Source organism: Drosophila gunungcola, chromosome 3R, assembly GCF_025200985.1.
Source record: "Drosophila gunungcola strain Sukarami chromosome 3R, Dgunungcola_SK_2, whole genome shotgun sequence".
NCBI lineage: Eukaryota > Metazoa > Arthropoda > Insecta > Diptera > Drosophilidae > Drosophila > Drosophila gunungcola.
In genome coordinates this window covers 22720116-22747637 of record NC_069139.1, presented here as the reverse complement: position 1 = coordinate 22747637, position 27522 = coordinate 22720116, and the positions used below count along the sequence as shown (strand labels likewise).

At 40.9% G+C, this 27522-nt stretch overlaps 2 protein-coding genes across 12 annotated transcripts in view; both read right to left on the bottom strand.

Annotated features, from left to right (window-relative positions):
* LOC128252301 (cubilin) overlaps nucleotides 1-27522 on the bottom strand; it is a 52917-nt gene that overhangs the window by 3504 nt on the left and 21891 nt on the right. For 3 of the 11 annotated variants that reach the window (XM_052979927.1, XM_052979937.1, XM_052979961.1), the window contains 12 exons: nucleotides 7847-7945; nucleotides 6775-6952; nucleotides 6668-6694; nucleotides 5943-6151; nucleotides 5638-5851; nucleotides 5112-5329; nucleotides 4537-4663; nucleotides 4367-4468; nucleotides 3578-4006; nucleotides 3112-3515; nucleotides 2112-2281; nucleotides 1870-2047 (listed from right to left, as the gene is read on the bottom strand). In XM_052979927.1, coding sequence (XP_052835887.1) covers nucleotides 1870-2047; nucleotides 2112-2281; nucleotides 3112-3515; nucleotides 3578-4006; nucleotides 4367-4468; nucleotides 4537-4663; nucleotides 5112-5329; nucleotides 5638-5851; nucleotides 5943-6151; nucleotides 6668-6694; nucleotides 6775-6952; nucleotides 7847-7945 — 2355 coding nt within the window. Of the gene's footprint in view, nucleotides 1-8; nucleotides 1003-1858; nucleotides 2048-2111; nucleotides 2282-3111; nucleotides 3516-3577; nucleotides 4007-4366; nucleotides 4469-4536; nucleotides 4664-5111; nucleotides 5330-5637; nucleotides 5852-5942; nucleotides 6152-6667; nucleotides 6695-6774; nucleotides 6953-7846; nucleotides 7946-12832; nucleotides 12860-17053; nucleotides 17136-27522 lie in introns of those variants that run through there. The other 8 variants (XR_008267299.1, XR_008267298.1, XR_008267300.1 and 5 more) reach the window with 7 other exon arrangements.
* On the bottom strand, nucleotides 18339-18449 carry LOC128252517 (uncharacterized). Its single transcript, XM_052980296.1, has one exon. It carries the CDS (start codon nucleotides 18447-18449, stop codon nucleotides 18339-18341), a length of 111 nt encoding a protein of 36 aa, XP_052836256.1.

The window sequence follows — 27522 nt, the reverse complement described above, 5'->3', positions numbered from 1 at the left end:
TGTTTAGTTTCAAAAAATTGGTAGGGGAAAGCAAGAGCACAGGACACACAATTAATTAATGATAACAGAGCTTATGCAATAGGTTAGATTAGATTAGGACGATGGTTTCTTGTTAGGAATGTGTGTTGATCTCTAGTTAGCTGAGATTGAGATTGTGTCATGTGGGTGAGTCTGAACTTGATGTTCTTGTTCTGTATGCTGTGGTTTCCATTTCTTTTCGGCTTTTTAAGTGGGTTACACAAGTTTAGCATATCAAGAGATTTAGGCTTAGGCGGTTTAGAATATTCAGTTCAGTTTAACAAGGGCACCAGGAAGGCATATGTACTATGTTCATCTGCTAGATGCGGTGCACATGACAAGTGAAGGAAAGGTGCGGAACACAAAGAAGCCAGAACCAAAAATGGAGGCATGCTCATAAACTCAACTCTCAAAATGCGGTTGAAGTAAACTGAAAGATGCAACAAAATATAAACTGGGGATGGACATATTTTCACTGGGCTGTGAACTGTGATCTCCTTTGTACTGTGGCATTCTACGGGGTTCGGGGTTTTGGTTATGGGGTTTCTCTAGATCGGGGTGACATGTATCTGGATTGAACACTGTGCATGTCATGAGCGTGGCGTGGAGTGTTGAACGAATGTAGACAAGCTTATGCTGAACTCACGTGTTAATTGTGACCAAAGGGTTTCTTTTACTTAAGTATTAGAGTTAATAGTTTTGGTTTGGTTGCTTCGTTTCGCTTGCAATTGGTATGTTGTTAGAAAAATGAGTACAAATTCTTGCTAGCAGAATGCTCCATTTATGTTAATTTTTGTTATCTTAGTTATGTTTCACGTTTTTGATTCTCGTGGCAATTCCAATTTCGAATTTAAAATTTTGATTTTTCGAGTTTCGACCTCTCTGGGTTTGTTTAACTTTAGTTGTACGTATTTAACACTAATGCCATTATTGCTAAAACAAATGTCTGTAGAAATGTGGGCAAATGCGTGGAGTTTGCGTCACCTGTGCCAAGGGTTTAGGGTTATTTATTTTTTTTTTTTTGGCGATTTCGGGTTCGAGGAGGGGAGTTTATTTTGTTTACACAGTTTCACAGTTGAACAGTTTGTAGTTGGTAGTGGTTTTTCAGTTTTATTTTAGTGGAGACAAAAGAAAGAACAGAGAGAAACAGAGGGAGAATTAGACAAGTAGAGAGAAAAAGAGAGAATGATGAGTTTAGTGTGGGCGTGGCTGTAGACATCCTCTAGACTTTAGGGTCTAGAGTCTAGACCGATGTGATATCTGGGTCTGTAAGTGTGCTGAATGCCATTCGAGTGAGTGAGTGTGAAGATACTGAGAAATCGGGTGAGAGGTAGAGAAATGCATTGGTGAAGCTTGGGTGGGGGAACTCAATTGGGATGGTGGACACCCTGGGCTATCGAAGAAGGTATGTACAAAAGTCTGGCCATCGAAAAGAAGGAAACAAAACAGCTAGTTAAGGCTGAGGACAAAATACGAATATACTTAGGTGCAAAAAGACTTAGCGAGAAAAATAGGATAGATTCAGGTGGTTTCTTTGGTTGGTATTTAAGTTAGTATGGATTATTATAGTTGTTGTTATATTCAGTGGTTAACGGTTTGCAAGTGTTTCGTCGGGTTCAAGTTTTCTTCACGCATCAAATGAAAAGTGAAAGGAACGCAAGATCGCACATGAGGTACATTTTAACCGTGGAAAACCAAAGGAAATTAAAGTGGAAACTGAATGGCCTCGCCCCACAGCGGACGCACTGGAAACACAAACACGAGACAAACTTAAGATACTCGTTACGAAAACTTAGGCAAAAGAAGGCAAATAAAAATTGAACTGAACCGTTCGACTCACTCACGACTCACAGTGCAATTCGTCAGTGTCGTCGCCGGGGCCGCAGTTCTTCACTCCGTCGCATCGCAGCTTGTCGGAGATGCAGTATCCGGCTCCGCACTGGAAGTGGTACGTGGACTCGCAGTGCAGGCCCACGGACGGCGGACCCGGCCCGGAGTCCTGTATCTCGGTCCACACAATGCGGAAGCCCTGCGGGTGAAAGGTCACAGTCGCTGTTGCACCTCAATCCTCAGTATTTCATTTAATAGCTCACCTGGGCGCCCACTGTCTTGTCGCTGGTGGTGAAGCTGATGCGCGCCGTCTGGCCGGTGGACGTGTAGTGCCACTGCTCCACGGGCGGCTTCTCGCCACATAGCTCCATCGGCGGTTGGTCGGAGTCCACGTTCATCCACAGCCGCAGCACAGCAGCGGGACAGCCGCGATCTGGGGAAAAAAATTACGTAATCTCATAAAATATGTAAAGATCTTTCCTTAACTCTTAGTTTGTTTAATGGTGAGTTCCACAAAAAAAACGATTAAATTAAAATTGCAAAATAAATAGTATGAAGTATGAAATATGAATAGTATAAAATATTGTCAGAGGCAAGAGCGAAAAGTATTTGTATTTTAAACTAGTTTGAATTTCCGATTTATGCTAAATAAACGTTATATAGTTTAAGGTATATCTAAGACACGAGTTGATGCCAACGCACACAAAACGAGCGACGAGTCTTCAATGTTTATTCACTATTCACCATATAAGCCAAACATCAGTGTTGAAACTGCTATCTTACTCAGCCCAAACAAAGGGGGTAAAGCTAAACAAGTCCTTTCTGTGTTGTTGCTAGAATTTTTTTTTTTAATCCAGGGAGTTTGAAATGCAAAGCTAATAATATTATATTACTTTTTTAATGTTTACTAATTTTAATGCGAATACATATTTTTAAAAATATATAACGTAAATTCTTTAAATTTGCCTTGACCCTTGAGAAATCGCTGTCGATGGGACCCGACCCGCTACACTAGACAATTTCCCATTTCAATTGTATTTAAAATTATTTTTAATTGACAACAAAAGAAATGGTTATTTTTATAGCAAACTAGAAGTCTACTAAAAGAAAGCATTAAGTTAAATTTTTGAGTTTAAGAACAGTAAAATAGAGTTTTACGATAAATTTAATGAAAAGTTTGCCCTAAAATTTAATCAAACAGCGTAGTCTAAAAAACCATATACGTGTTTTTTTCCGGTGAGCAAACAAGATTAGGCAACTTACTGGCTGGGTCTCCTTCCAGGCCAAACTGCTCAAAGTGAATGGACAGCTTGTAGCCGGGTCGGGCCCTCATGACCCAGTTGCAGGCATTGGAGGCCATGCCGCGACCCGGCGCCTTGTAGCCCGCCGGCCAGTTGGGCGAGGTGATGAGGCCCGAGTCCTGGTTGCTGAAGTTGCCGCCGCAGTCGCCGGCATCCGACTTGGCCGACTCGAAGAAGTAGCGGGCCTTGAAGCCGCTGGCCACGCTCTCCTGGTCCGTGTGCAGGGTGATCCGCAGCCCCACCGCTCCCCGCGGGCTCTCGACGGGTCCGGGGGCTGTCTGACCGCAGTAGCGTCCCAGCAGGCGGTCGTTGTTGTCCCGGTAGACGACATACATCTCCAGCCAGTCCTCGAAGCAGGCGCCGGAACTGTAAGGAAAGGTATGCAAGTTTTAGAGAATAACAAAGAATTAATCGATTTTTCGACTCACCCATAGGCTCCCGCTGTGGCGTTTGCATTGTTGTCCGCCTTGATCTTGAAGTGGTCGAACACAATGGTCACCTGCTCGTCGGCCTCGGCCAGAAACAGGTACGAGCAGTTCGTGTCCGACGGATAGTTGGAGGGATAGCGCGGACTGTTCAGCTCGCCGCGCTTCTTCGAGTTGCTCACGTAGGTGAAGCTGCAGGTTCCGTCCGGTGCCGCCGTGCCCGGAATCTTGTACTCCGTCTCGAAGGTGTACTTGCCCTTGAAGCCGCGGCCCTGCAACTCTCCCGAACTGAAGACCATGGCCAGTCGCGGCCCCTCGCTAATCACACGCTGCGTCTCGTTGCCGCACAGCTCGTAGTCGAACTTGTCGTAGGCATCGGCCGTCTCCTGGCCCTTCAGATAGATCTTTAGATAGCCGTCCGTGCAGTTGGACCTTTGAATATTAAATTTTTTCGAAAATTAGTCTTCAATTTCATATTCTTCCTAGCCACAACGAATTATATCAATAAGGTATTAGTTTTGTGCCATTAACTTTGTTAGACTTGATATTTTGCATCGATATTTTATTTACCTTTAAGAAAACAGTCCTAGTTATTAATAATAATAACCAATGCAAATTTATTTTTAAAATATGGTTTAAAACTTTATAGAAGGATTCCATTTTCATTGACTACTCTTGATTAAACTAAATTTATTATATATTTACAATTTCAAATTTTGTATGCAAGTGGTTTGTTTTCTATCTAAATATAGTCCAAATTCTATGAGTGATTATTGGCTAAATATAACTTACTCGCCCTTGTCCTTGTGCTCCACCTTGGGTATATTGAAAGCGTTAAACTCGAGTCGTACACGCTCCAGATGCTGGGCATCCTGCATGCCATAGATGAAATATCTAGATGATGGTGCAGATATTAATAAACATTTCCGTTTTAAACGAAAGATTATGGTGGTTTCACTCACCTACACACAGTTTTTGGTATATAGGGATAGGGATAGTTGGGTGAGAGCACAAAGCCAGTGGATTCCTTCTTCGATAAAATCTTTTGATCACATTCTGAGCCACGTATGTGAATGCCATCGTTTTCACCTGATGTACGCATTTTCATAACAATTTGATGTTGCATTTTTGTAGCGAATGGTTTTAGAGGGAATTTCGATAGAGCAGTCAGATCAGATCAGGTCGGATTGGATTGGAGTAGAGCAGAGGTCACCAGATAGCGTAGAAATAGTTGTTTGTTTTTGTTTTCAATGTAGAGAGAAAGTTGTGAGAGGGTGAAATTTAACATAGTGTCAATAGGTTCATAAATTGAAATTCAAACAGCACACAAAACGAACAAAGCCAGTGAATAGATTGGTTCAAGCACATACAATTAGCTGATAAATGCTATTCGCTATGGCAACCATTTTGGGGCGCCCTAATAAGTAGGCCACACTTTTTGTGAACCACTTTAGAGCGCCACAAAATGATTGCGCAGGAAAAGGCAGAACTGAAACGACAAACATTGTTTATAGTGAGGATGTTCGGCAATACTTACGTATAAAATCTAATTTAACAAAACTCTCGCTAAATTCATAAATTCCTTTAAAGCCACGATTTTGGGTATTTGCGGTGCGCGATAACGTATAAAAATGAACAAAAAGGCTCGACTCGCTCGAATACAAAACTAAGTTTCTTTGCTGCCCGCAATATGTACCGATTAATGCTGACGAATTATCTGGACCATCGTACACTTTCACATAGTCAAATGGGCAGCTATTTTTCGGTGGTTTTCATGTGGTGGTTGTTGTTGAAATTTTGTTGTAGATTGCAGAATTGCGGATTGGGATAGCAGATTGGATAGAGAAGAATGGGTTTTAGAGACATTCGATTGAGAGTAAATTTGGTTTAGATAGGTCACAGATTTAGAGTGTGGGCTGCCAACCAAAGCAAATTTTGGCCATGCCCAAAACTTGCTTTGATCTTGACTTGTTACCGGCTGTGTATTTGGGTGTTAGTTTCTCAGTGTGCTTGTGTGTTTGTGTTTTGTGTGTTTGTAATTGTGCAGCATTAGAGGTACTCACTGTGGTCCACCAAAAAATAGATCAAAATCACGAAACTCTAATCTAACCCTCTGATTCGATTCACCAAGAAATTGATATGTGCATGACATATCCTTCGGATAGGCACCTGGATAGGTTGGCGATATGAGCGCACCAGTTTTGTTGACGCTCATGCTGGGCGTTATCGTGTAGGAACATGGCGATCCCGCAATGGGTATGCCAATTTCATATTCCGCTTTTTGAGGAAACCCCAAGAGAGAGAGAGACAGAGAGTCAGTAGGTGTGTGAGGGGTGGAAGAGGTAAGGCCTATGCTGCCGATACTCACATGCATTTATAAACCTAAACGTGCCCTCGAACAGGTCCGTGGTCACGTTCTTGTTGCTAAAAAATGAAATCGCAACTGCCCGGTACATGGAAATGCGACGACGCGGCGGAATGGTGCCGCAGTAGCGGCCCCCGAATGGTGAATTGATCAGTTCCGCTGGCTCCGACGACTGCACCTCCGAGTAGATATCCATGTACTCATGAACACAACTGCAAAGGGCAAAAAACACAGAAATTTTTTATTTTATTGAATTCAGAATTCAGTTAAGATTAAATTGTAAACTTATGCCTGTACTTATTAGGGTACTTTTTTTTTTTATTAATATTATTTAATTAAAATGAGGTTTGTTTAAATAATTATTGTAAAATATTTAATATTTAATAGGTTGCCTTCTAAATACAAAAATGTAGTTATTATACCCTTTCGATTGTAGCACAAAATAATTAGAAATATTTTTACAACTAACCTTAAAAAAAAACTAAGTGGAAAGGTCGCCAAAAAATCATCGTTATGTTCAATAGTTACTTAATTCATGAACACAACAGAAGAGCATACAAATGCAGGTATAGAAACTGTACTATACATTAAATGTTTAAAAGTTTCATAAATTAAAGTGAGGTTTTATAATATGGTGAGTTAAATCTGAAATTTCTGTGCCCCAATAAAATTATTTTTTAAGTATAGGTTAAGTGTAATAGTAAAAACTACTATATTTTATTATTTACCTTGGTAATTCACCGACGGCCGAACCGCTGCAAAAACAGAAAGTAAACAAAGTGAAAGAAAAATAAGTTCCTTGTGAGTTTTAATTAGGGACCTCGCTGTTACTCACTCTGGTGGACTTCCTCTTAAATTAAACGATTTAAAAACTACTTCGACACGCTGTCCAGGTCCTGCTAGGAAGGTGTAGAGGCATTGGCGCGAGTGATTGCGATGGTTGTGCAGTAGCGGGGCCGAGAAGCTGCCGTTCTGGGGACCGCCGATCCTCGACACGAATGTCTGATCACACTCTGCGGAAAAGGACGAAAAAGAGAGAGGAAGAGAGCGGCACGCGGTTTCGCCATTGATGAGTTTGGGGGCTTTACTACGTGGACATTGGTTAGACATAGACACACACAGCAATACAGAACACATACACATAACGTAGCATCGGAACAAGAGCTGTTAACAAGGCATCTCAATGTGTGGATGTGTATGGCTTAGTGTACACAGAGAAAAATGTCACCGTGTTTGCCTTGTCATATATAAATGCGCTATCAGCTTGGAATCTTTGATACCAGATTGGTATTTATGTCTCAAAAATTCAAAAGAATTTACTGTCGTCATGTAAAATAGTTACATGTTACTAAAAAAGTTAGTTTAAAGTTAGAAAAAACTATTCGATAAAGGCAACAGTACGTATGAGTAATACAAATTGAAGAAAAGTATTTCTGCCATCCAATTCCATCTGGTGAATACCCAAAACTATATCACAGCTAAATTATCGATATGATTAGATTGCCCATTAATAGTTGTTATGCTTAAGCACCAAGCTGATATACAATATAATTTAGATAGTCAAATTTAGATAAAGTTATGGAGCTAATGACTTCTTCTCTGCTGGGTGTTCAGTTTTCGTTTGATGTGTGTACAACTAGTAAGCGTTTTGAGTTGGTCAACTAGGGCAACTGAAACTACGGGTGGACACTAAAACGTTACTGTTAACTACGGGCGCACTTGCACTCGCACTCGCACACCTAAAAACAATCACACACAGACTGCCCAAGGCGTACGCACACACACACGCACGGGCGCAACGTAACATCGAGGGCGGGGAGGTGAGAGTGTGTGGGTGGGTGTGTTTGTGTGGGGGAGAGACAGAGAGAAAAAGAGCGAGGCAAAGAGAGTGAGATGGCGCCACCTACTTGGCGATTTCGTGGGTCGCGACGACACCTCCAAATAGGCCACCACCGGCTGCATCCAAGGCTCCCCATCGGCGCCGTTCGACTTTAAATGAGAACCGCCTGCACGGTGGGTGGTGGTGGTGGGTGGTAGTTGGTAGTTGGTGGGGGAATGTTAAGTGGGGTTGGGGGGTTGGTTTGAAAAGGGGGGTAGACAAATACACAACGTTAATGATTTCAATTTGCATGGTTTCTCCTTCCCTAGCTCAGTCACAACTTGACGACCAACATGGAAATGCGCTTCTCGACTTTATGACAAGCTGTCCGTTCGTCTGTCTATTTGTTTGTTTTCTCAAACGCTCCGCTATCTATCTGTCTATCTATCAACTCGACTTTCGCAGGAATCCACTGATAACGCAGCTCGCAAAAGGAAATTCATGTACCCGATGTGCTGGCAGCCATGGCGTATACGCAACGTGCAGCAAGCGTGCCTGCTCGCGTGTTCCAAAGCCAGCGGAAATTATTAAGAGCTTTCAAAAACACACATACATACATTGTTCAAGGTGATTTGAGCAGCAGCCACTTCCATTAACTTTCAAAGCCCGGTAAGTCTTTTATTAGTCATTTCCTTTACACAGGACTCTTCTGCTAAACTTTTAACTATCTTAATTATTGCATTTAGGTACTGACAAAGAAGCTTTCTGAGAAGTCTTCGTTATTTAGTTTAACAAATAAATCGAACTTCTCTGACTTTAACTTCGTTAACTTTAAATTTCTTCATCACAATTGACAGTCAAAAGGGTCTTAAAGACAAAAAAGTTTCTTAAGTTGAATAAAAGTTAGTGAAGGAAAAATACTAGTTGACCCTTGGGATGATTAAATTGATGACTTTTTAGCTAGAAATGTATGGATTTGTATATAAGAACTTGCAGCTTTTTTGCAACTCTTCAAACATGATTTTGCAAGGCTGGAAAGTATATTTCCTTTTAAAAACAACCTTTTAAAATCATTCCAGTAAATGCCTCATATTATGATTGATCGCTGTTGCTCACCACCGACAGCCTTGAATTACACATAAATGGCTGCTGCTTTGGTTACACATTAACCGACGGCTTGTGGTCTTCGCTTATAATTAAACTCGTTTTGGAGCACATAATAAATGAGTCGGCCGAGATGTGTTTGATGTTCGAGGAGAAGGTCGGCTTGGGCCATGCTTTGTGTTGGCTTTTGTGGGCTGCGCAGCTGCAGCTGCGGTCTACAGTTGCCGAAACTGTAGCTTTGGGGGGAAATCACATTCTGAAAACTACTGCTGGGATAAATGCCGGCCTCGAATTTAACTGGCTATTGATTTTGTGATGTTAGTACCGAATTCCATGTCAACATTGTGTTGGCCAAAGCCCCAACTAAGCCGTTTACATAATTTCCACTTAATTATTCACGCAACCAAGCGATCTGGGCGATTACCCTCCGCTAACCGCCTCTGTTTTCTAAGTATGGGTATTTAAAATTAATTTTCAAAAAACCCACACACACAGCAGCGACATTTTATCTCAAATGCAGTTTGCTAAACAGCAAATAAATGGCGCACGAGCAAAAAGTTTGCTCATTAAAATGAGAACGGATTTGTGTGGCAAACACCAAACTCACGCTCTCACACACAAAAAAAAACCGATGCGTGCATCGACGCAAGGCTGACTATGTGATACCAAGAAATTATAGTACATAAAACCCTATAGAGGAGTGTATAGCCTTTTTTTCATATATGTTGAAACCTTCGAGGCATTTTTGTTACGTTCTTAACAAAACCGGCAATTTCATAGTCGCTCTTGCTGAATAAAAACTTTTTTTGGACAGACGGACAGAAAAGAAGAACTAAATTGTATAACTCAAACTATTATCTGCTATTCCGGTTTCGAATCAACTTTCAATTGTTTAATTTATTCACTTTTTTTTTGAATATTTATTTACAATAATTGTAAAGTTCGCTCCAAAGGGGAACGAATTTTAAATGAAATATATATACCCTTAAAATCTGTCCCTACCGGGTATAAAAACTAGGGGCGTGGCCGTGACGGTGGGCGTACCAATGTCAACCGCAGCGCAAAACGCTGGCAAACGGATGCTGCAACACTCAGAGCAAAAACTCCCGTCTCCTTCGTCCTCCCGTTTTCCACCTGCACCCCGCCCCCTTGGAATTTTCCGCCGCCCCCTTTTCGCACCGCAATGACAATGCGCAGTAAAGTGTCAATAAATTTTATGCAAACGCCATTTGCATTGCCATAAATATTTTTGTTGTGTTCGGCAACGCTCTGCACTTTTGCTGTGGCATTTGTTTTCTTGCCACCAAGTACCCTTTCGCCACCCGACCCCCGCCGCCCCTGTCATTATGTTAATTTACACCTTTTGTTGGCTGCGCCTCAGTTTCAATGCCATCGGCTCGAATAAAAGCCTGCACAATGCTGCAGCTTTTAATTGCGTGCCGTAAAAACTAACTGAAGCAATGAAAAGCTGTTAAATGGCAGCAATTCCAATGGGCAAACAAGTTTTCTGCTAAATATATTTACCGTTTTGCGAACAGGTGTAATTGGGGGTGGTGGGCGACCACCTCAGCCTTGCGGTCTGGCTTTAATAGCGCCCCAAGGATGCGTGTCACTAAATGCTCCGCACAGCAACTGAAACCGAGACGCATAATGATGCCGATGACGAAAACGTTCCCCAGGAGGCATGTAAGACTACTAATAACCCAGCCCAGACTCACCCACACAAGTTTAGCCAGGCGACAATAGAGCGAAAGAGAATTTTCCTTCGACTCTTGAGAATTTAATTATCCTAATCCTAATGATCGCACTGCTGTACTATTTATAAGCAAAGAAAAAAGGCTACCTAAATACAAGACCAAAAAGCCATTTAAAGAAATAACATCAAAGCAAGTTTTCATTATATGATTTCCTTTTGATTTCAAATACATTTTTCATTTTATGCCAATATATTTGGATTTTAACAATCCTGAACGAATTGATCGCACTGCTGAATTCAAGACTAAAATCCATGAATTCTACACACTGTCAAGCAATTTCAAAGATTTCCTCTGATTTCAAAAACATTGTTCAGTTCATCAAAAATAAAACATCTTTTTTAATTTCTCAATTTAAAACCCCTTCTTTTGTTCTACACCAATTTTAGTTTCCCTTGCGATTCTACTCTGCACAATTTCACTTTCTCGCAAACTCTAGCTAAGTAAAACTTAAGCCCATAAAGGTTAACTTTTTTGAGTTAGTTTACGGAAAGTTTTTGAACTATGGGAAAACTAGTAACCTGAGTCATACGTGCAAGTTGCTTTACAAATAAAGACTTTCGTTAGTTAGTGATTCCAATGCGACACTTTTGTCGCCCTTCTGCACATATAATCTTTAGTGACTCTGTCTGTCTAAGGGCTCCTTCTCTTTCTCCACCTGAGCCTGCCTCCTGCTGTCGTCTGCCTGGGTTTCCTGCTCGAGTACACACTTCTTGAAAATTTAATGGCTGCCACTGCTGTTGGCACTTTCAGCGCCACCCGCAGTGCCTTCAGCCACTCCCCGCAAACCACCGATTCCTTCAGAAGCAACCGAACCACAGACCAATTCTCCGTTTCCATTCCCCAGCCCCGGAATCACCCTCTCAGACACCTTTCTTCGTAGAGGAGCTCATGTTACAGACAATTTGCGTTAAATTTACAAGTAACACCGTTCGCCAAATACCAGGCCAAAAACCAGAAGAGACGGCATAGCGCCTTATGTTGTTTTATTGGCGCCTGGCATGCCGTTCTGATACAGCCACCGCCACGGATTCCTGTTAGACCCACTGAGAGAAAATACTGGCAAGAGCTTAGCGAATGATTTTATAAGGCTTCTCTGTTTTGACAGTTTTTATTTCTGACAAGGTTATTTTTCTATTTCCTCTTGTCATGCCAGCTATTTCTTATTGTTCTTTGTCAAAATACATTTTGTTAAGTAGTTTTAGGACGGCGATAGTATTGATTTAATGTGCTAATGCAATGTGTAAGCTAAAAATGTCAAGTAAAGTTGAAAAAAAGAACATGAAGCAAATGTCAAGTTTACAAAATTATCTTCTTTTAAAAATTAAGCTTTGAAAACAAATAGAGGTATATGTAAATTCCTTACATAATCCACAGCTATTAATTTCTATATCAAAATTTATGTTATAGGAGGCTTATATATCCTCAGTGGATCGTATCTGGCTGCCTTGCTGCCATAACCACATCACCAGATGGGGCAATAGCAACAACGATGGCAACAACACCGACAACGGCAACAGCAATTAAAGTGGATTTTCATGAAAATGAGTTTTCCTAATAGTTTATTCCAGGCCGAAAAATAAAATCATGGCGATAAAACGCGTTGATTAAGACGAAGGCAGGTGAGAGACGAACGAAGGCCAGAACGATGATGAGATTCTATGACTACGGATAGGCATCTTAGAAACAGCTGCCGTTTAAGTCTCGGTGCTGATTTTGGTGTTGGTCCTGGTTTTGGTTTTGGCTATAGTTGGTTCACCCAGGTGGCTGTTATAATTATGCATATTATGTTGCATAGCTCTTTAGTGCATATCTGTGTAGCTATTAGGTAAATTGAGTCTAATTTATTGCCAATTAGCAGGGTTATTAAAATCATGTGATTATCTTGAAGCTCATTAATTGCTATGGCGAGTGGGTTAAATTCATAATTAATATCACGCATACGCCCCGGGGTCACACAGGAAGCTAGGTAAGACACTCGTGGGCAAAGTTATTCAGAACTTTTGAACAACTCCATATTGCATTTGAAATCTCTTTTGGCTTGCACTTGAGGTTTGGCCTAAACTCTTATGAATTTCTTTATGCACTTTTTCGAGACCCCTGAACTCGATAACTGCAATTGAGGCTCGCTTCAACTTTGAACTTGACTACGTCGAACCAAGAACTTTTATATCGATAAGTGGCAAATAATAAAATTGCCTGTGGCAACTACTCACGCTTTTGATTAACTCTTGCGAACGTACCTGCAACGAAAGAGAAACCAAAGAGTCAATATGAATTAAATGTTTTTCTGAAGTCAGAGGATCTGCACGGTAAACAAATTTAAGATATATTAATTGATTAAATCTTAAAATAAATGTATACCTAAAATGAATTGATGGTTTTTGTGGACTCAAGGTTCGGAATAATGATTTAATCTTAAAAAAATAATAAAATGTATGATACTCCAGTTAATGTAAATACTACCCAAGATAGTTTATCTTAATTTATTGATCTTTAAAAAGTATATTTCTGGTTTCAAAAATGTTCAATGCCTCAGGTTTTATGAAGCTTTTGGGTGGCTGCGGTTCGGTTAATTTGTGAGCTTGTAAGATATTTCTGTGAAACCACAATAAATTCTTTAAGTGTAAGGCGGCTGGATGCATCACATTTCTGTTCAGGGGTTAATAAGGGGTGGCAATTAAATGACCCGAGTAGAAGGAGAAAATTGACATAATCGAAATGCGAGCGGCAGTCAAAGAGATTGAGCGGGCGGATAAGACCATCGACTGCAACTCGAGCATCCTTGAGGGTCCTGCCTGCACTGGCGATTCCAAAGATACAATGCAATATCACCAGCAGTCCGTCCCGTGGCCATGGCACGGAAAATAAACGAAAGGAAAAGAGGCGGCCCGGGGACTAAATGCAATAAGCGCCATATTATGCTGTCTAGTCGGGTTTCTGCTGAAGCACCTCGTGTTGCATGCCGCTAATCAATCATGGCGTGCCATCGGTAGGAGCAGCCAACCAACTAGTCTTCCAGCAGCTGCCTTCAATGGGCAATTATTGATTGATTCCAAGTGCACATCGCTGCGGGGCATTGGGCTTGAGTTGGCTGCCGCTGAAGTGGCCTGCACTGTGCCGTAACCCTGATCTAGTGGCCCTTTTCTGCAGCATCTGCTGTCAATGTTAAGATTTTAGACATTGAAATTATTCTTTTGCGGCGCTTCGAAGCTTAAAGTTTTAATTTGTTGTCTCCCACGTTGTGTGTGCAAAGTTTCGTGTCGGTTTGGCATTGCGAATGCAGCACTTCATTGGCCTCTCTTTTCCAGTGTGGTCTTGAGGTTTTTGCGGCGATGGACCTTATTATTTTTTGCGAACAGTTTCCTAGTACTGTTTTGGGGGATTCTTTAAAAGAAATAAATACATTTTATAGTATTTTCCCTAATTGCAAGTCAATGTTGTTTGGCCCCAAAAAGTATGCTTGGGAAAATTATTTTTCTCAGATTTTACCCAAAACGTGTTTCGCATACTTAAGGCCACAGAAACCAAACAAATTTATTTAAATGAGTCAGGAAAATTAAGTGGAAATGCGTGTGCCAAAGGACAGGGAACATGGTGTGTGTATATGTGTTTGTGTGTGGGAAATGAACAAAATACGCGAGATGTAGATAAGTCGAAGCGGGGCAAATTTAAATGCCGTCACAGCAAACCTTAGACAAATAAAACTATAAATATAAACGGAGACGGGGAGCCGTGCGGAATGTGTTTACATAAGTGCCCTGTGACTGGCGCACGTGTTTGATATTTCCTTTAGTTTTATGTCAGACAATGTCAAACCCACCCACACATCAGCCCGCTGATAATTCAATAAACTAACCAAGATTCTGTGGGAGATTTATGGGTGTGCTGAACCCGACTTTCGGGAGTTGAAACTGCTCGGGGCGGTTTATAAATCTTCATTTCAGCACAAAGACACACGCAAAAGCTCTGCGCTCTTAGTCACTTATTAAAATGCCATTTTGGAGTGGGGGAACTGGGCGCGGCTGGTTCATAAATTGCCAACACTTATGCTCAATAAATAGCCATAAATCTGGGTCCGACTCGCCGGCGGCATTAAAATGCGTAGCGACATGGCCCAAAGGAGGCCCAGAAATGCCGAAAACATCAGGAACAGGAGCTACGAGCTGAATATGCCACTGATGAAAAATATGCCCATTGTGTATGCGTGGGCGAAATCTTTCTGTTTGTTGTCAAGTCATTTTCCACGGTTGTAATTTGGTTTTAAAAACGCCAACATTTGTTACAGCCTGGCAACGGTTTTGTGTTCCTAACGTTAACGTGCCCACATTAAATTGATGGCCTAGCCAGCTTGAGGGCTGGCTAAATTGATTAATTGACAGTTGACTCAGCGCCATTTTGCAGTCCACTTTTGGCCATGACTTGTGCGAACATCCTCCCCCAAAACACTAGCCTGCCAATTGGTTTTACTACATTTCACAAAACTGCATTAAATTTCGAGTCATTAGGCAGCCGTTTATTTCTCGCCCTCGATTTTGTCCTTGGAAGTGCCGCCCGCCATCTCTAACATTGCCAGCATTCACTGGACATCTTCTATCTGCGCTTTACACATCGCTGACTGCAATTCATGGAGCTATCTTGCTGCCATTTTGAGAAGTTCATCATGCAAATGTAAGCGAAAGTAATACGATAGTTCTACTTATGCGCAATCATCGAAAAAGACAACGTTTTTAAAGAGGAAAAGCCATAAAAAAGTGCATTTTGGTTGATTTACTTCTTACAGAAATTAGAACTTTTTAAATTAAATATAAATTTTATTATTTAATTATTTATCTATAAGAGATTTAAAAAAAAAATCTTATTTTATGAGTTGAAATTTGGTGCCTTAAACTTAGTTCTTAGACACAAAAAAAAATTAATTAATTATTTAATAGGCACAGAAATCATTATCCTTTAAAACCGTTTTAAATTAAATATAAATTTTATTATTTAATTACGTGTATTTAAGAAATTTAATATATTATTATCTTATGCTTAAATTCTTGTAGAATTTTTTTTTAGCATGAAATAATTTAATATGACTCAAATTGAGTAGTTTGAGCAGGTAAAAGAGAATTAAATTCAAACTAATTTATTATCTGCTCAAAATTCTTTCCTTAAAATTTTTAATAGAACGGGCTTCTATTTTTTGTAGGCTACTTTAAGTTGCAATGAAATTAGTCCTTGTCTAGTTTTCCTACTTAACATCTTGTCGTTTAGATCTGTGCGCCTTTGCTGCCTGTATTTTCCACGTTTTTGTGTGTTTTAGTTTGGCTTTCGATTTCGACTTTCTAATTGAGCAATTTCCTTCCCATAATTGCTTTTGCGCACTGTCGGATTTGGACTTGGATTCAGATTCCGATTGGGATTCACATCCGCGCCTACCGAATGCCGCCCACTAATGCCAGCCGACAATCACAATCTGCCCTGGAATTGGACAATTAATTTGTGTTAACAGCAATTCATAAACAAACAAATTGAAATTGGAAGGAGCGGGCCATTTGCATAATGCTGACTAAGTGAGAAACCAGATGGGCACTCGAGCATTTCGAGTGTTTCCATCGGATGCAGCTCACACACACACACACACCTTGAGCACACACACAGTACACACAGCACACACGAAACTGTTGATATGCAAACGCAGTCATAAAACGTGACATTTGCCGTCAGCTTCAATTTGGCCAAGGCATTGAATGGCCATAAAGTGTGCGAGTGTGTGTGCTGGCTTTCTCTGGCAAAAAAGGTAGCAGAAATTCAAAATGAAACGTAATTTGCATAAGGGGAGACGGGGGTCGGTGGGACAAGCTGCTCGGGGGCGGCTTTTTATGCACACTCAGACACACGAGAATCAAGTGGATGAAGTGGGTGAAGTCGGTGATGCCGAAAGGTAAAGGTAGAACTTGCCCTAATCTGCATAATAATAAACCACACAAACGCAAAACATGAAAACACATATAAATTGCCACCCCCAAGTTGGCCCATTTTGCCATATTTAATGCTGTGTAAATTGAATTTCCATCACTTTATGATTACTTGATGCGGACTGAGGTGGAAATATTCATCAAGTTGACTTTTTGTTCGGCCTCCTGAAGTTTTCTCGCAGCTATTTCCCAGCAGCTTGCCGCCCCAAGCCCTTGAGAACGGATCCTCCGCCACTCGAAACTATTAGATTTCCGACTCTGGATCTTGGACTGCAGCTGGTCCAAGTAACTGGGCATATCAATTTTAATCAAATTGACAGCAATGAAACTTTATTGCCCACCCTGGCAGTAAAAGGAACTGTGTCTAGCTGTGGTGCTTGGGCATTCAAATAAAACGTATTAGAAACTCTTAAGTGGAAATAAATTCAGGGATAGTCAATCCTCACTGCATTAAAATGTTTATGTTCGGCTTACCTTTCTCTCTGCTCTGACAATGACCATTGTTGTTGATGTTTATATTCAATTAATATATTAATTTATGCACCGCGAGTTGATCATTTGTTGAATATTGTGTTCGCTGAGTCTGGCATTTGCATTGATTAAAATTGAATTAAGGGGAATTTTATTTTTTGTATTGCTCACACCGCACGTACGTTTTGCATTGAATTGGTTTAATTGGAGTAGTTGAGTGGTTGGGGCTATGGCTTTATTAATTTTTATATTTTTTTTAAGTTTTATAATTCCTTTTATTTGTATTGAGTAAGTTACATAGTTGATAACAGCTTATTTTTGTTGTATACACGAGTTTTGGCTACTTCTAGGTACACGTACACGTAAAACTTATATAAAAGTTTCTTGATATATAAAATGCATATCTCCGCTATATAATTCATATCCTCCAAATATAAGTAGGTATATCTATGCTCCAGTTCCTGTCGAATCCCATCGGGGATTCGCCTCCATCGCTGTGCAATTAACAAGTGCGATTGCTGGCATCATTCATTCCGACTTGATATGATCTTACGGTATAATAAACAATTGAGCTCTCCAGTTGCATTCCCTATTGTCCTGCTCCGCCTCCTTCGCTTTATCCTTATCCTTCCAGGATGCGCTTTCTAAGATTTCCGATCATCAATTTTGACTTCGCTGGACTTTTAATGTAAACTTATTCCACTTGCGTGTGTGTATGCATGTATATACGTTGTATTCAACATCAATAAAACATCAATAAAAATCGGTTTGTTAACAACACTTTTATAAAAAAGAACGCAACGTTACGACGGTTGGGTTACACATATATATCCATATATAAGTACATAAGTCTGTCTAGATATCTATATATTTTCGTATTCATAGATTGTGTGTCTATATATACAATTACCATATATTAACAACACTTAACACACAGAGAAATGCTACATGAAGATGTGTGTCCTTTGGATGCGGAATGTTCAAAAATTTAGTTGCTCCTTTTGTGTTATGTTTGTTGGTTTCTCGATTGATTTTTGCTTCACAAATTCTAAAAATTTCACATCACAGCCAATGGATACTGACGATGGGACGCATTTCCTCCGCTTCTTCTAATCCTTCTGCTCCTGTTTCCTCTGCTTATTTTCCGTCGGGTTGAGATGATGATTTTGGTGATGTTGCAGATGCTGATGAGGTGGCAACGATTTTTGCTGACGGCCCCAGCAAACTAACAGTTGGGGGGCCTCTGTTATCCATCTGGGAAGTTGCCAGGTCCCAGCTGGAGCATGTCTCATTTGGGCTCCTCGATGGTCTGCCCGACGACTATGATGATCACGATGAAGACGGCCAGCAGGACGAGGATGCAGCAGATGGCCACGGCCACCATGGCGCTGTTACTCATGCGGAAGCTCTTTTCTCCCTAGCTGCTCACTTTCGAAATGGAATCGGCCGGCGATTACCCGATTGGTTTTATCTGGATGTTTTGGGGGAGAGAAAGTGGGCATTTGCATATTGCCAGTGACTGCGATTGAGATTGCCTGGCTGTGCACGGTTGAGATTATCGGTCGATCCACTGGGCCATCACTTGTCATAAATCCCTCCCCACACACGAATGGCACTGACAAATGCCATAACCACCACCTAACACCCATGGCCCACCGCCCACAGAAACAAATTGCCTGCCATAAATTGCGAGGACTGCCTATCAGCCGCTCGACTGTGCATGAAATGCCTGACAGGCTGTGGACAGCCCAAAACTTGTCGCCTCCAGTGCGTATGTGTGATATCCTGATATCCTTCTCCGTTCCCCCTTCTCCCTTCCCCCTCCCACTACACACGCACTTCATCAAGAGTGACACTCGACTGGGAATTCGACCAAAAATCACAGCCCTCGAGGGCAAACCGAGCTGTCCAAGGGAGTCCTTTGTCTGCCACTGACACATGATTAATGCTGTCCGGCCGGAGAGTGGGTCCTTGCACTTTCCGCCGCCTGAATGCAATTTCAAGTGTCTATTATCCGATCAAATAGCTTCTGAGCTGCGCTGCTCATCCACCGCCGAGCTGACAATAATTGCCTGGGCACTGCACTATGAGTCCTGACTTGGCAGCTTTGCACACGACACGTATACTTAATTATCGCTGCTGTGCGGCCGTCGGAAGGGAGGCGAAAAATTCAATTACATCGAAACAAACCTTGACAGCCATCCATTCGATTCATTTAAAAACGAAAATAAAACATAAAAATAATATTGAAGTGATTGTATGGAGGTTTCTATGCACTAGACGAAGCTAAAAATCTCTAACCAAGCGGAAATTAAATTTAAAGCTTGAAAAGTGTGAATGTTTATTTACTTGTCTTAGTTACTTATTACTAATATTACTAATTATTAACAAATATCAAATAAATTAATTAATAGTAAAATTTAGTTACATTGCATTTATAGTCATAGAATACAAAGTAAACGTTTAACTAAAGATTCCCTTTGCAGAAAATGTAAATACTGTACTTAAATTGCAAAAAAAAAAAAAACAAATTGTTTAACGCTGTGATCTCCCAAAAAATATTTTATAACATGAGCGAGAAAAAAAATTTATTTATTCACATCTTTTAAAACAACCAATGTTAGATTTAATTGTGTATACTTTTCTATCATTTCATATTGAATAAATAAATACTTATTAATCGGTTTAATTGATACTGAAATTGATTGCATTAAATCATAGCTTAGATTTAGTTTGTCTCATGAAGTCAGTTCCCCCCAGCATAGTGCCCAAGCAAAGCGAATTATAAAACCTCGTTAAAAGAGTATAAAAGAATCAAAAAAATGTTCACTTTCTCGCCTTTCTCTTTTTGCGCCAGTGAAAATGGATGTGGCCCTTGAATGGCCATCGCTGACATGGCTGGTCGAATTCAAAACAGGAACCAGACGGGCAACAATTTTTGACAAGTTTTTTCAGTGCCAAATGGAAGGTAAGCGGAATTGAATATAAAAACTAATGCAGACCAAGTTCTCGCATAAATGGCTACAGCTGCTGTCAGTCGTTATCAATGGCAACACGAATTCAATTTACAGCGAACAGTTAACAGCGTACGGGACAAAGGGGCAACAATTTCAAGGAGCTTAAGGATAGAGGACTGTGTTTTAAGCCAGCACTGGGGACCACGTGCTGAAAACAGCCTTTTAATTGAGCCGCTCACGCAAATAACTTGCCCTTCTTGGGATCAAGAGCAGGTCCTGTCAATGTTTGTGGCAGTTGCCATTTTTCCATTTGATTCTGCCGCACTTAGTGGCATGCCCGCTGAGCGAATTGTGGTAAAAAGGCTTGGCTATTTAAATATTTATTTTTATTTATTTGGCCCCATTTGTCTGCACTCCGAGTGCGTTTAAAAGAGCTCCAAGTATGCCTGGAACTAACTGGCTTTTTGGCCTTTATTACGCCTCGTTTTCGTGACTCAATTGCTCTTTGTTGCTGTCCCTTTGAATTGCTCAATTAATATTAATGAAATGCTCGCCTTTCGCTCGCTTCCCGAACCCATTTTACCTGGGCTTGGGCCGTGCATAAATTATGTCTTCCTGTCTGCCTTTTTTCCACGTACACATATTTGTAATTTGTAAAAAAAAAAAACTGAAACAGTTGTCAAAAAGTTAAAACGCCCCTTTCCTTTTGCCAGCAGGCGAATTATGTTGTAATAAGTCAATTTATCAGTTTATTTTTAGCTTACACATGCAAGCCGCGGGCGCATCAATCAAATTATGTTTGCCGTGCGGCTGGCGTAAAATTAAATGAAATGCAGCCACCGCCCGGCCAACGAGTCGTATACGCAACGTGGCCGAGTACTTGACTTAAATGCGTGCTATTGTGTTTTATAGCCGACTATAAAAGGACGAAATGATAATTTATATTTGTTTATGCCTGAATATTCGAGCCGGGCCGGGGAGTCACTTGAAAAGATTTACCACACATTGCACTGACTCATATTGTTGGTTCGTCAGGCTTCTTTGTCTATGAGTCTTAATTAAATTAGCGCCAGAAGGCGACGAGCCACAAACACAGATAAACAGAGGCCAAGATGACAGGATACCAGCCCCTCATATCAGGCGGCAAATAAAGGAAATGACGAGGAATGGCGCTTGTCACTGCCACGCTGTATGTGTGAGTGTGAGTGTGTGTGTGCTGTGAAATAAAATAAATTTTTGCAATTTCGTAAGTTTTATGCGCACATTTGCAAAATTTGTTTATGCTGGCGAAAGGCAGTCCTTTCGAGCGGAGGGTGAGAGGTCATAGAACAAATGGGCCATGACGTGGCCGCCCAGGGGAGGGGGTGAGGAAGTGGAGAAAGATGAAAGGGGTGGCACGGCCCCCTAGAGTGCGTAAGCATCGCCCATCGCCGTCTGTCAGTGACGTTAGCAACATTTCTGCGTGCTCTCGTGTGCTCTGGCACATAAATTCAATTTGTTTTGCCAGCGAATCGTTGAAGGGTTAACTTGACTACCAGGACCGCTCTGCGCAACAAAAAAAATTATGGAAAATTGCACGGGTGGAGGAGAAAAACGTTTATGAAATTGCATGCAGAATTAAAGCCGCTAGGCGAATGCCAGGCAAATCCTTTGTCAAGTTCAACTGCACGGCGCGACCTTGGCAGCGGCGACTCAAGGAGTCTTCTCCGCCGAGTGCCGTGCGATTGCGATTGTGTTCGTGTTTGTGTTCTGCGTTGTGTGCTGTGTGCTGTGAGTTGTGTGTGTATCGGGACAATAGCCGCATAAATGCTCGAGCACTGCTTTAAGGCTGTCGCCGTGTTGTTGCGCTGTCCTGCAATGTCAAAAGTCAAAAGTGCATTAAAATAATTGCACTTGTTTCGGCGGCACTTGGCAACTTGGCCAGCGAACGGCTCTGATTTATAAGCGAGCCGCAATAAACTGCCATTACCTTGATGCAGATAAAAATATAGTCAATATGACAATAGGAGGCAACTTTAAAAAGTGTTATTACCCAACTACACACATTAAAAGTAAATAAATAGAAAAAAATAAAATCAAAACTAGTAAGATTAATGCAACAAAGTGTTGACTAGAATTGTAAATAAATAAATTTGAATATAATAAAAACAAGATAGCATGAATAGAAAAAAATTAATTTTCTTCTTGTTTTCTGCACTAAAATTTTTATTTAAATAGGTCTTAGTAGATCAACAATTTCGTCAATGATTTTAATGTTTTACAATTATCTATTTATTAAATGATTTTAATGTTGTACAAAAACAGAATTAACTTTTCTTAACTTTTTCTATCATGTTAGAAAGAATCATTTGGAAATTATTGTGGACTAGCTTAAAGTTTGAGGCTTTTCAATTTGTTGAAAATTGAAAGATAACTTGAAATAAGTAATATACAACCCACAATCTAATTCCGGTTTAAGTAAAATGTTACTAAAATCAGTAAACTTTTTTTGATGAGTAATACGATCATAGAGTTTCTCGTCGTGTATAAGGCTCATGTTTCCGCCTTCAACTGCACTTAAACTTGATTTCTGTGTATCCTTTGTCTTAGTTCTTTGGACAAGCGTCTCTGGGCCTCATTGTAGCCCACATGAATGGGGGATTTATACTCGCATGCAGGCAAGTGTGTGTTTCTGTGTGTGCCAGTGGGAGGGTGTGGGTGTAACCTCGACACAGTAGCTGGTAGATGGCCTTCTTATGGCCCGCTTCCTGACCCAGCTTGTTGCATGTTTCACATTGGCTTTTATGGGGGGAGATTTTTAAAGCTTACACAAAGATGCTCGACTCTCGTCTGTCTCGTTTTATATACATTCACGTATCACAAAAGAGATGTTTTAATATGCCCAGAAACGTGCGACAAAGATTAATGAAATTTCCGCCTTAAAGCCTCATCTTTCTGGGTAAGTAAAATTATTTCCTTTATATACGGAAACAATGCGAACTTGTAGGCAGCATCAGCACATCACCGCCAAATATGAAATATTTGCGCCTTTACCAGCCTGAAATTCAGATTCCCGGAAATATTGAAAATTCAAATTGGGTAATCAGCCATAAGACCTGTGCCATTAGAAATTATGAATTCGACAAACAGCGCTGACTCGGGCTATTTGAATTGGCTTCCTGTTGGGGTTTATTTTGTTCAGGCCGCCTCTGTTTATTTATAATTCGATTGGAAATGTGTTTGGCCAAAGAAGTTCATTTGGATAGCGCCACCTCATCGCATTTTATGACCATTTGCGGTTTGTTTATCTTTCCCTGTTTAGCTTAATTACGGGGGTATTTCGTTCATATTTAATGTGTCGGAAAGTTCTGCCCACCCACACAGAAACTCAATCGAATCGGTCTCTGAGTGCTCGCTTAATGATTTTTATTGAAATCGGCATAGTTTTCGCTCGACTTCCCCACGGCCCCATAAATACATAATGCAAGGGTAAACTTTGGCTGGCTATTTGCTCCATCCAGATTGATTAGAAGATTGATGGACTGGCTGCAGCAAAGTGAGAATGACTTCAACTTTGTGAACTAACCGTAATTGATTGGCTCGGCCAGTTTCTATTAGCTATTGAGCGTTCACAGGAGACTTTCTGCAAGGTCTGCGAATATTGTTTGATCGCCTGCTGCATAAATTATGACCCTTTATTGTCAGTTAATAAAGTCTTAAAGCTCCTCAACCTTGTGCAAATTAAATTTCAGAGGTGGGACATCAAAAGACGGTCCTTTTTTAATCAGCAAACTCATTAGCATCCTCCGCTTACTAAATACAAATTAAAGAAACAAAATCCACAGCTGGCAAGGCCCGTCCTTTTCCCCGTTTCCCCTTTTCCCTCACTTTTCCCACTGCTCCTGCTGGTTGCTAAAAAGTTTTCACTTGGCAGCCGTCAAGTTGATGTAATGAAAAAGTTGCAGCATTTTTCTAACAATATTTCCCAGCTCATATCACATGACGTGGACACGCTGGCTGCTGCAAAAAGCCTTCAAAACAACAAGCACTCGGCACAGGGCGCTAATTAGTTTCGAGTCGGGGCTTGAATAAAAAATATTTAGATACACGTGGCACATACGCAACTTTAGCCCGCATTCATGAGGTATTACTACAAATTTTGTTGGAAAATGGCATAAACGGAAACAGAACAACCGGTAATGCTACAAAAAAATACTTTTTTGAATGCTAACACAAACAGAAAATAAATAAAAACTTTCAATGAAAACCAACCACGCCCTCCGCCCACCGCCCATCGCCCACAGCACGTTCCTGTAGTTTTCCTCGCGAGCAGCCGGCGGTAAAATCGCTGCCAAAGCAAAAGCCGAACAAAGGAGCAAAAGGAAACCATGTGAGCAACGAGTTAGCAGCCTGGAAACAAATCCAGTGCAGCTCATTATAAAATAGCCAAAGTAAAAACCCTATTTTCAATTCGGAGTGGGTCGAAGGTGGAAACTCCGTACCCGAAATTCACTTTGAGACCCCAACAGAAAATTTTAACGATGCATATAAAAACCCGGCGACGGCAAATGAATAAATAATTTATGCGTGAGGGTCCTAAACACTCAAGTGGCTGCCAACATTATTTGCAAAGTTACTCGGATCTTCTTTTTCTTACACATTTTCCACACGTAGCAAATTTTATCTCTCTATTACCTGGCGGCAGTGGCTTGATTTAGTGGCAATGTCTCAACTGGAAAAAAGGGTTGAGTTTTCCCAAGCCTTGCCCCGTTGGGTTATGTTTGCTTATCACCAGGTTGGCTACTCAAACAGAGGGAAAAACGATTGCGGCCCCTCTGTTTGCACATTTGGCACGTTTCAATCTCTCAGCGATGGCCGAACTGCATGCAAATTGCAAGCCGAGTCCATCTATTTGGTGGGTCGAGGACTTCACCTCCTGGGAATGGCAAAGATTCGTGGCCATTAAGTGCTACCGACTGGTGATAAACTATCTTCTTAAGCATAGTAAAAAATACACAACGATTTTTCTTAACTGGAACAACAATCTAAGTCGATATGACTATGTTAATAGCGTTTTTATTATATTTACCATCTTACGTGTCTTACCCCTAATACTGCGATTTAAAAACTTTTGTTTATATTTTAATTCGGAAGCCTTAGTTTCATTACTTAAGCTTACTTATAACAAAACGTGAACAGAATTTTAAAAAAATATAGAAGCAAACAATAATAATTGTTTACAGCACTATTACTAGGCTTGCATATCTATTTGATATTTTTTTTTAAGCGTGAAAACGTGAAAGGAATTTAAAATATTTAAAAACAATATTGATGGGTAAAACATGTAAAATATAAATTTTGTATTTACATAGAAATTTTACAAATGAACCTTGAATTTACAACTCGCTTTTAAGTTGATCCATTGAAACATGACGTCTTAAAACATATCAAATTAAGAGATGAGCAATGGGTTTAGCCCTGACCTAAATCAAAGTTGTCACTTTTCAGCTGCAGCCGTTGGTCAAACGGAAATTGGAAAGTTCGTCCAGACTTTGACTCCAATTAAGCAGCTGGCGAACAGGTGAGCACCAGGCCAAGTTGTCATAACTGCCGTAGACACGATTCCATTGCCATCTCCCACTTTCCTCTGCCTTTTCCACTCTTATCATGTGTGTGGGATTTTATTGCTGCATTGCAAACAATACGAGGGCCATGTTGTAAGTCCCTCAACAATTGCCAGCCTCCAATTCGTTTTGTAATCTATCGTTTCCCAGATTGCTCTCCTGTGTAAGGACGTTCCAAGGAGAGCACTGAGGGTTACCGATTACGAATATGTAGCCATTGTGCATGTGAACTAATAACGCATTTGTATGGCTGCCACTGAATAGAGAGTTCACTTGAACGTGAACACATCTAAGGTACATTCACTCAATGCAATAATATTCTTTTCTGAGAAATGATAATGATTTGATGGAAATTACGACTATTGTCTGATTCCAAGAATCTAAGAATGCAATTTGGATGACATTCACGAGGTATGAATGACAGAAAATTTATGAATAATTTAAATAGCACTACACACACTTATAAATACGGTATATTTATACATTGCTAACTGTAACATCTATACTTTTCTGAGTAGATGCTTTAAAAATGTAGACGAAAAATAAAATAGCAAGTTTGTTTAGGGTTAAGGAACTATAAATTTTAATATTAATGCATACCGCGTAGTGATTAAATATAAGAGTGACTGAAAATAAATAATAAATCTAGCAACACAGTATAGAATAATACCACCAAATTAAGCTCTAATGGCTAAATATTTGTAATACCAGCAGACGATTATTCAGGCGATCTGCCAAACCCCATAATCCATACCCCACCCCACCCAAATTGATCAGTTTGAACAACCCACTCCACTGTCTTACAAAGCCCAAATATCTCAATTGTGCACCACAGCCAAGGCAATTTCAAAAGAATATGTAAATCAAGTTCCATTTGAATATTTACGTCTCGCCGCCGAGGGGCTTTCTCAATTGATTTGTAATTCACTTTTGTGTTGTACAATTCAGCGCTAAGCTCTCCGTTTCGCAGGCAGCAACTTATCGCCGGGACTGGATTCGCTTTTGACACCGAGACGGGTGGGTTAGGCAATCGGAGATATGCAAACTAAAGGCACCGGAGCGGCCGAAGCAATATATAAGGACAAGCGATAGTCAGAGGTCCTTGAGCGGGAAAAGTGCGCGCGTTGCTGGGAAAACTGTTTGGTGGGGCCCGTCGCACGGTGCGATTAATGACGCGAGTTGGCTGCTGTGAAAGCTGATACTAAAGCTGCTTGAGTTGGCTGAAAAGCGAGCTGTGTGTTTGCCGCACGGCCGACAGAAATCGACTGAACACACTCGGCTGCTGCCACGGCATTTAAGGCTGAGAGCGAGAAAGGCGGAAAAGCGGAAAAGCGGACAGCGGAAAGGCAGAAGGAAAGTCGGAAAAGCGGGAGAGAGAGCGAGAGAGAGAGAGAGCACGAAGAGCCTGCGATGACATCAAGCGAAAGCTTTTCCATTTGAATCTCGAGGCGGTTACTACACAAACTGAAATAAATCAAATTGAATTTATGATTTCGTTTTTGTGCACTTCTTTTTTTTCCCCAGCTCTTTTCTGGAGTGGCTCCTTGGAGTTGTTTGCCCCGGGATTTCATTTCGCTTCAGCTCAATGAGCCGTCGAGTCTGTTTGTTCGAGTGGCCGACGAGCGCTTTAATCGGCCGTCCAAAGCCGCCACTTGAGACAACTGGCAGATGGCAGATGGCAGATTCCAGGTGGCAACCATCGGCGCTTCTACAGCTGACAGGTGAGAATCTTGTTTGACTTCGTCTCCCGCTCATTATGCCCCTGCCCTTTGCCATCTTTGTGTGTGGATAATTGCCGCCTGGCCTGGGCTCCAATTTAAATTGCCAGCAAACTTGGCGCGCGCCTAATTTTCGATTTCATTTAATTTGGCGAAAATCTCATTAGACCCAGACGAAGCCAAGACGAGAACGT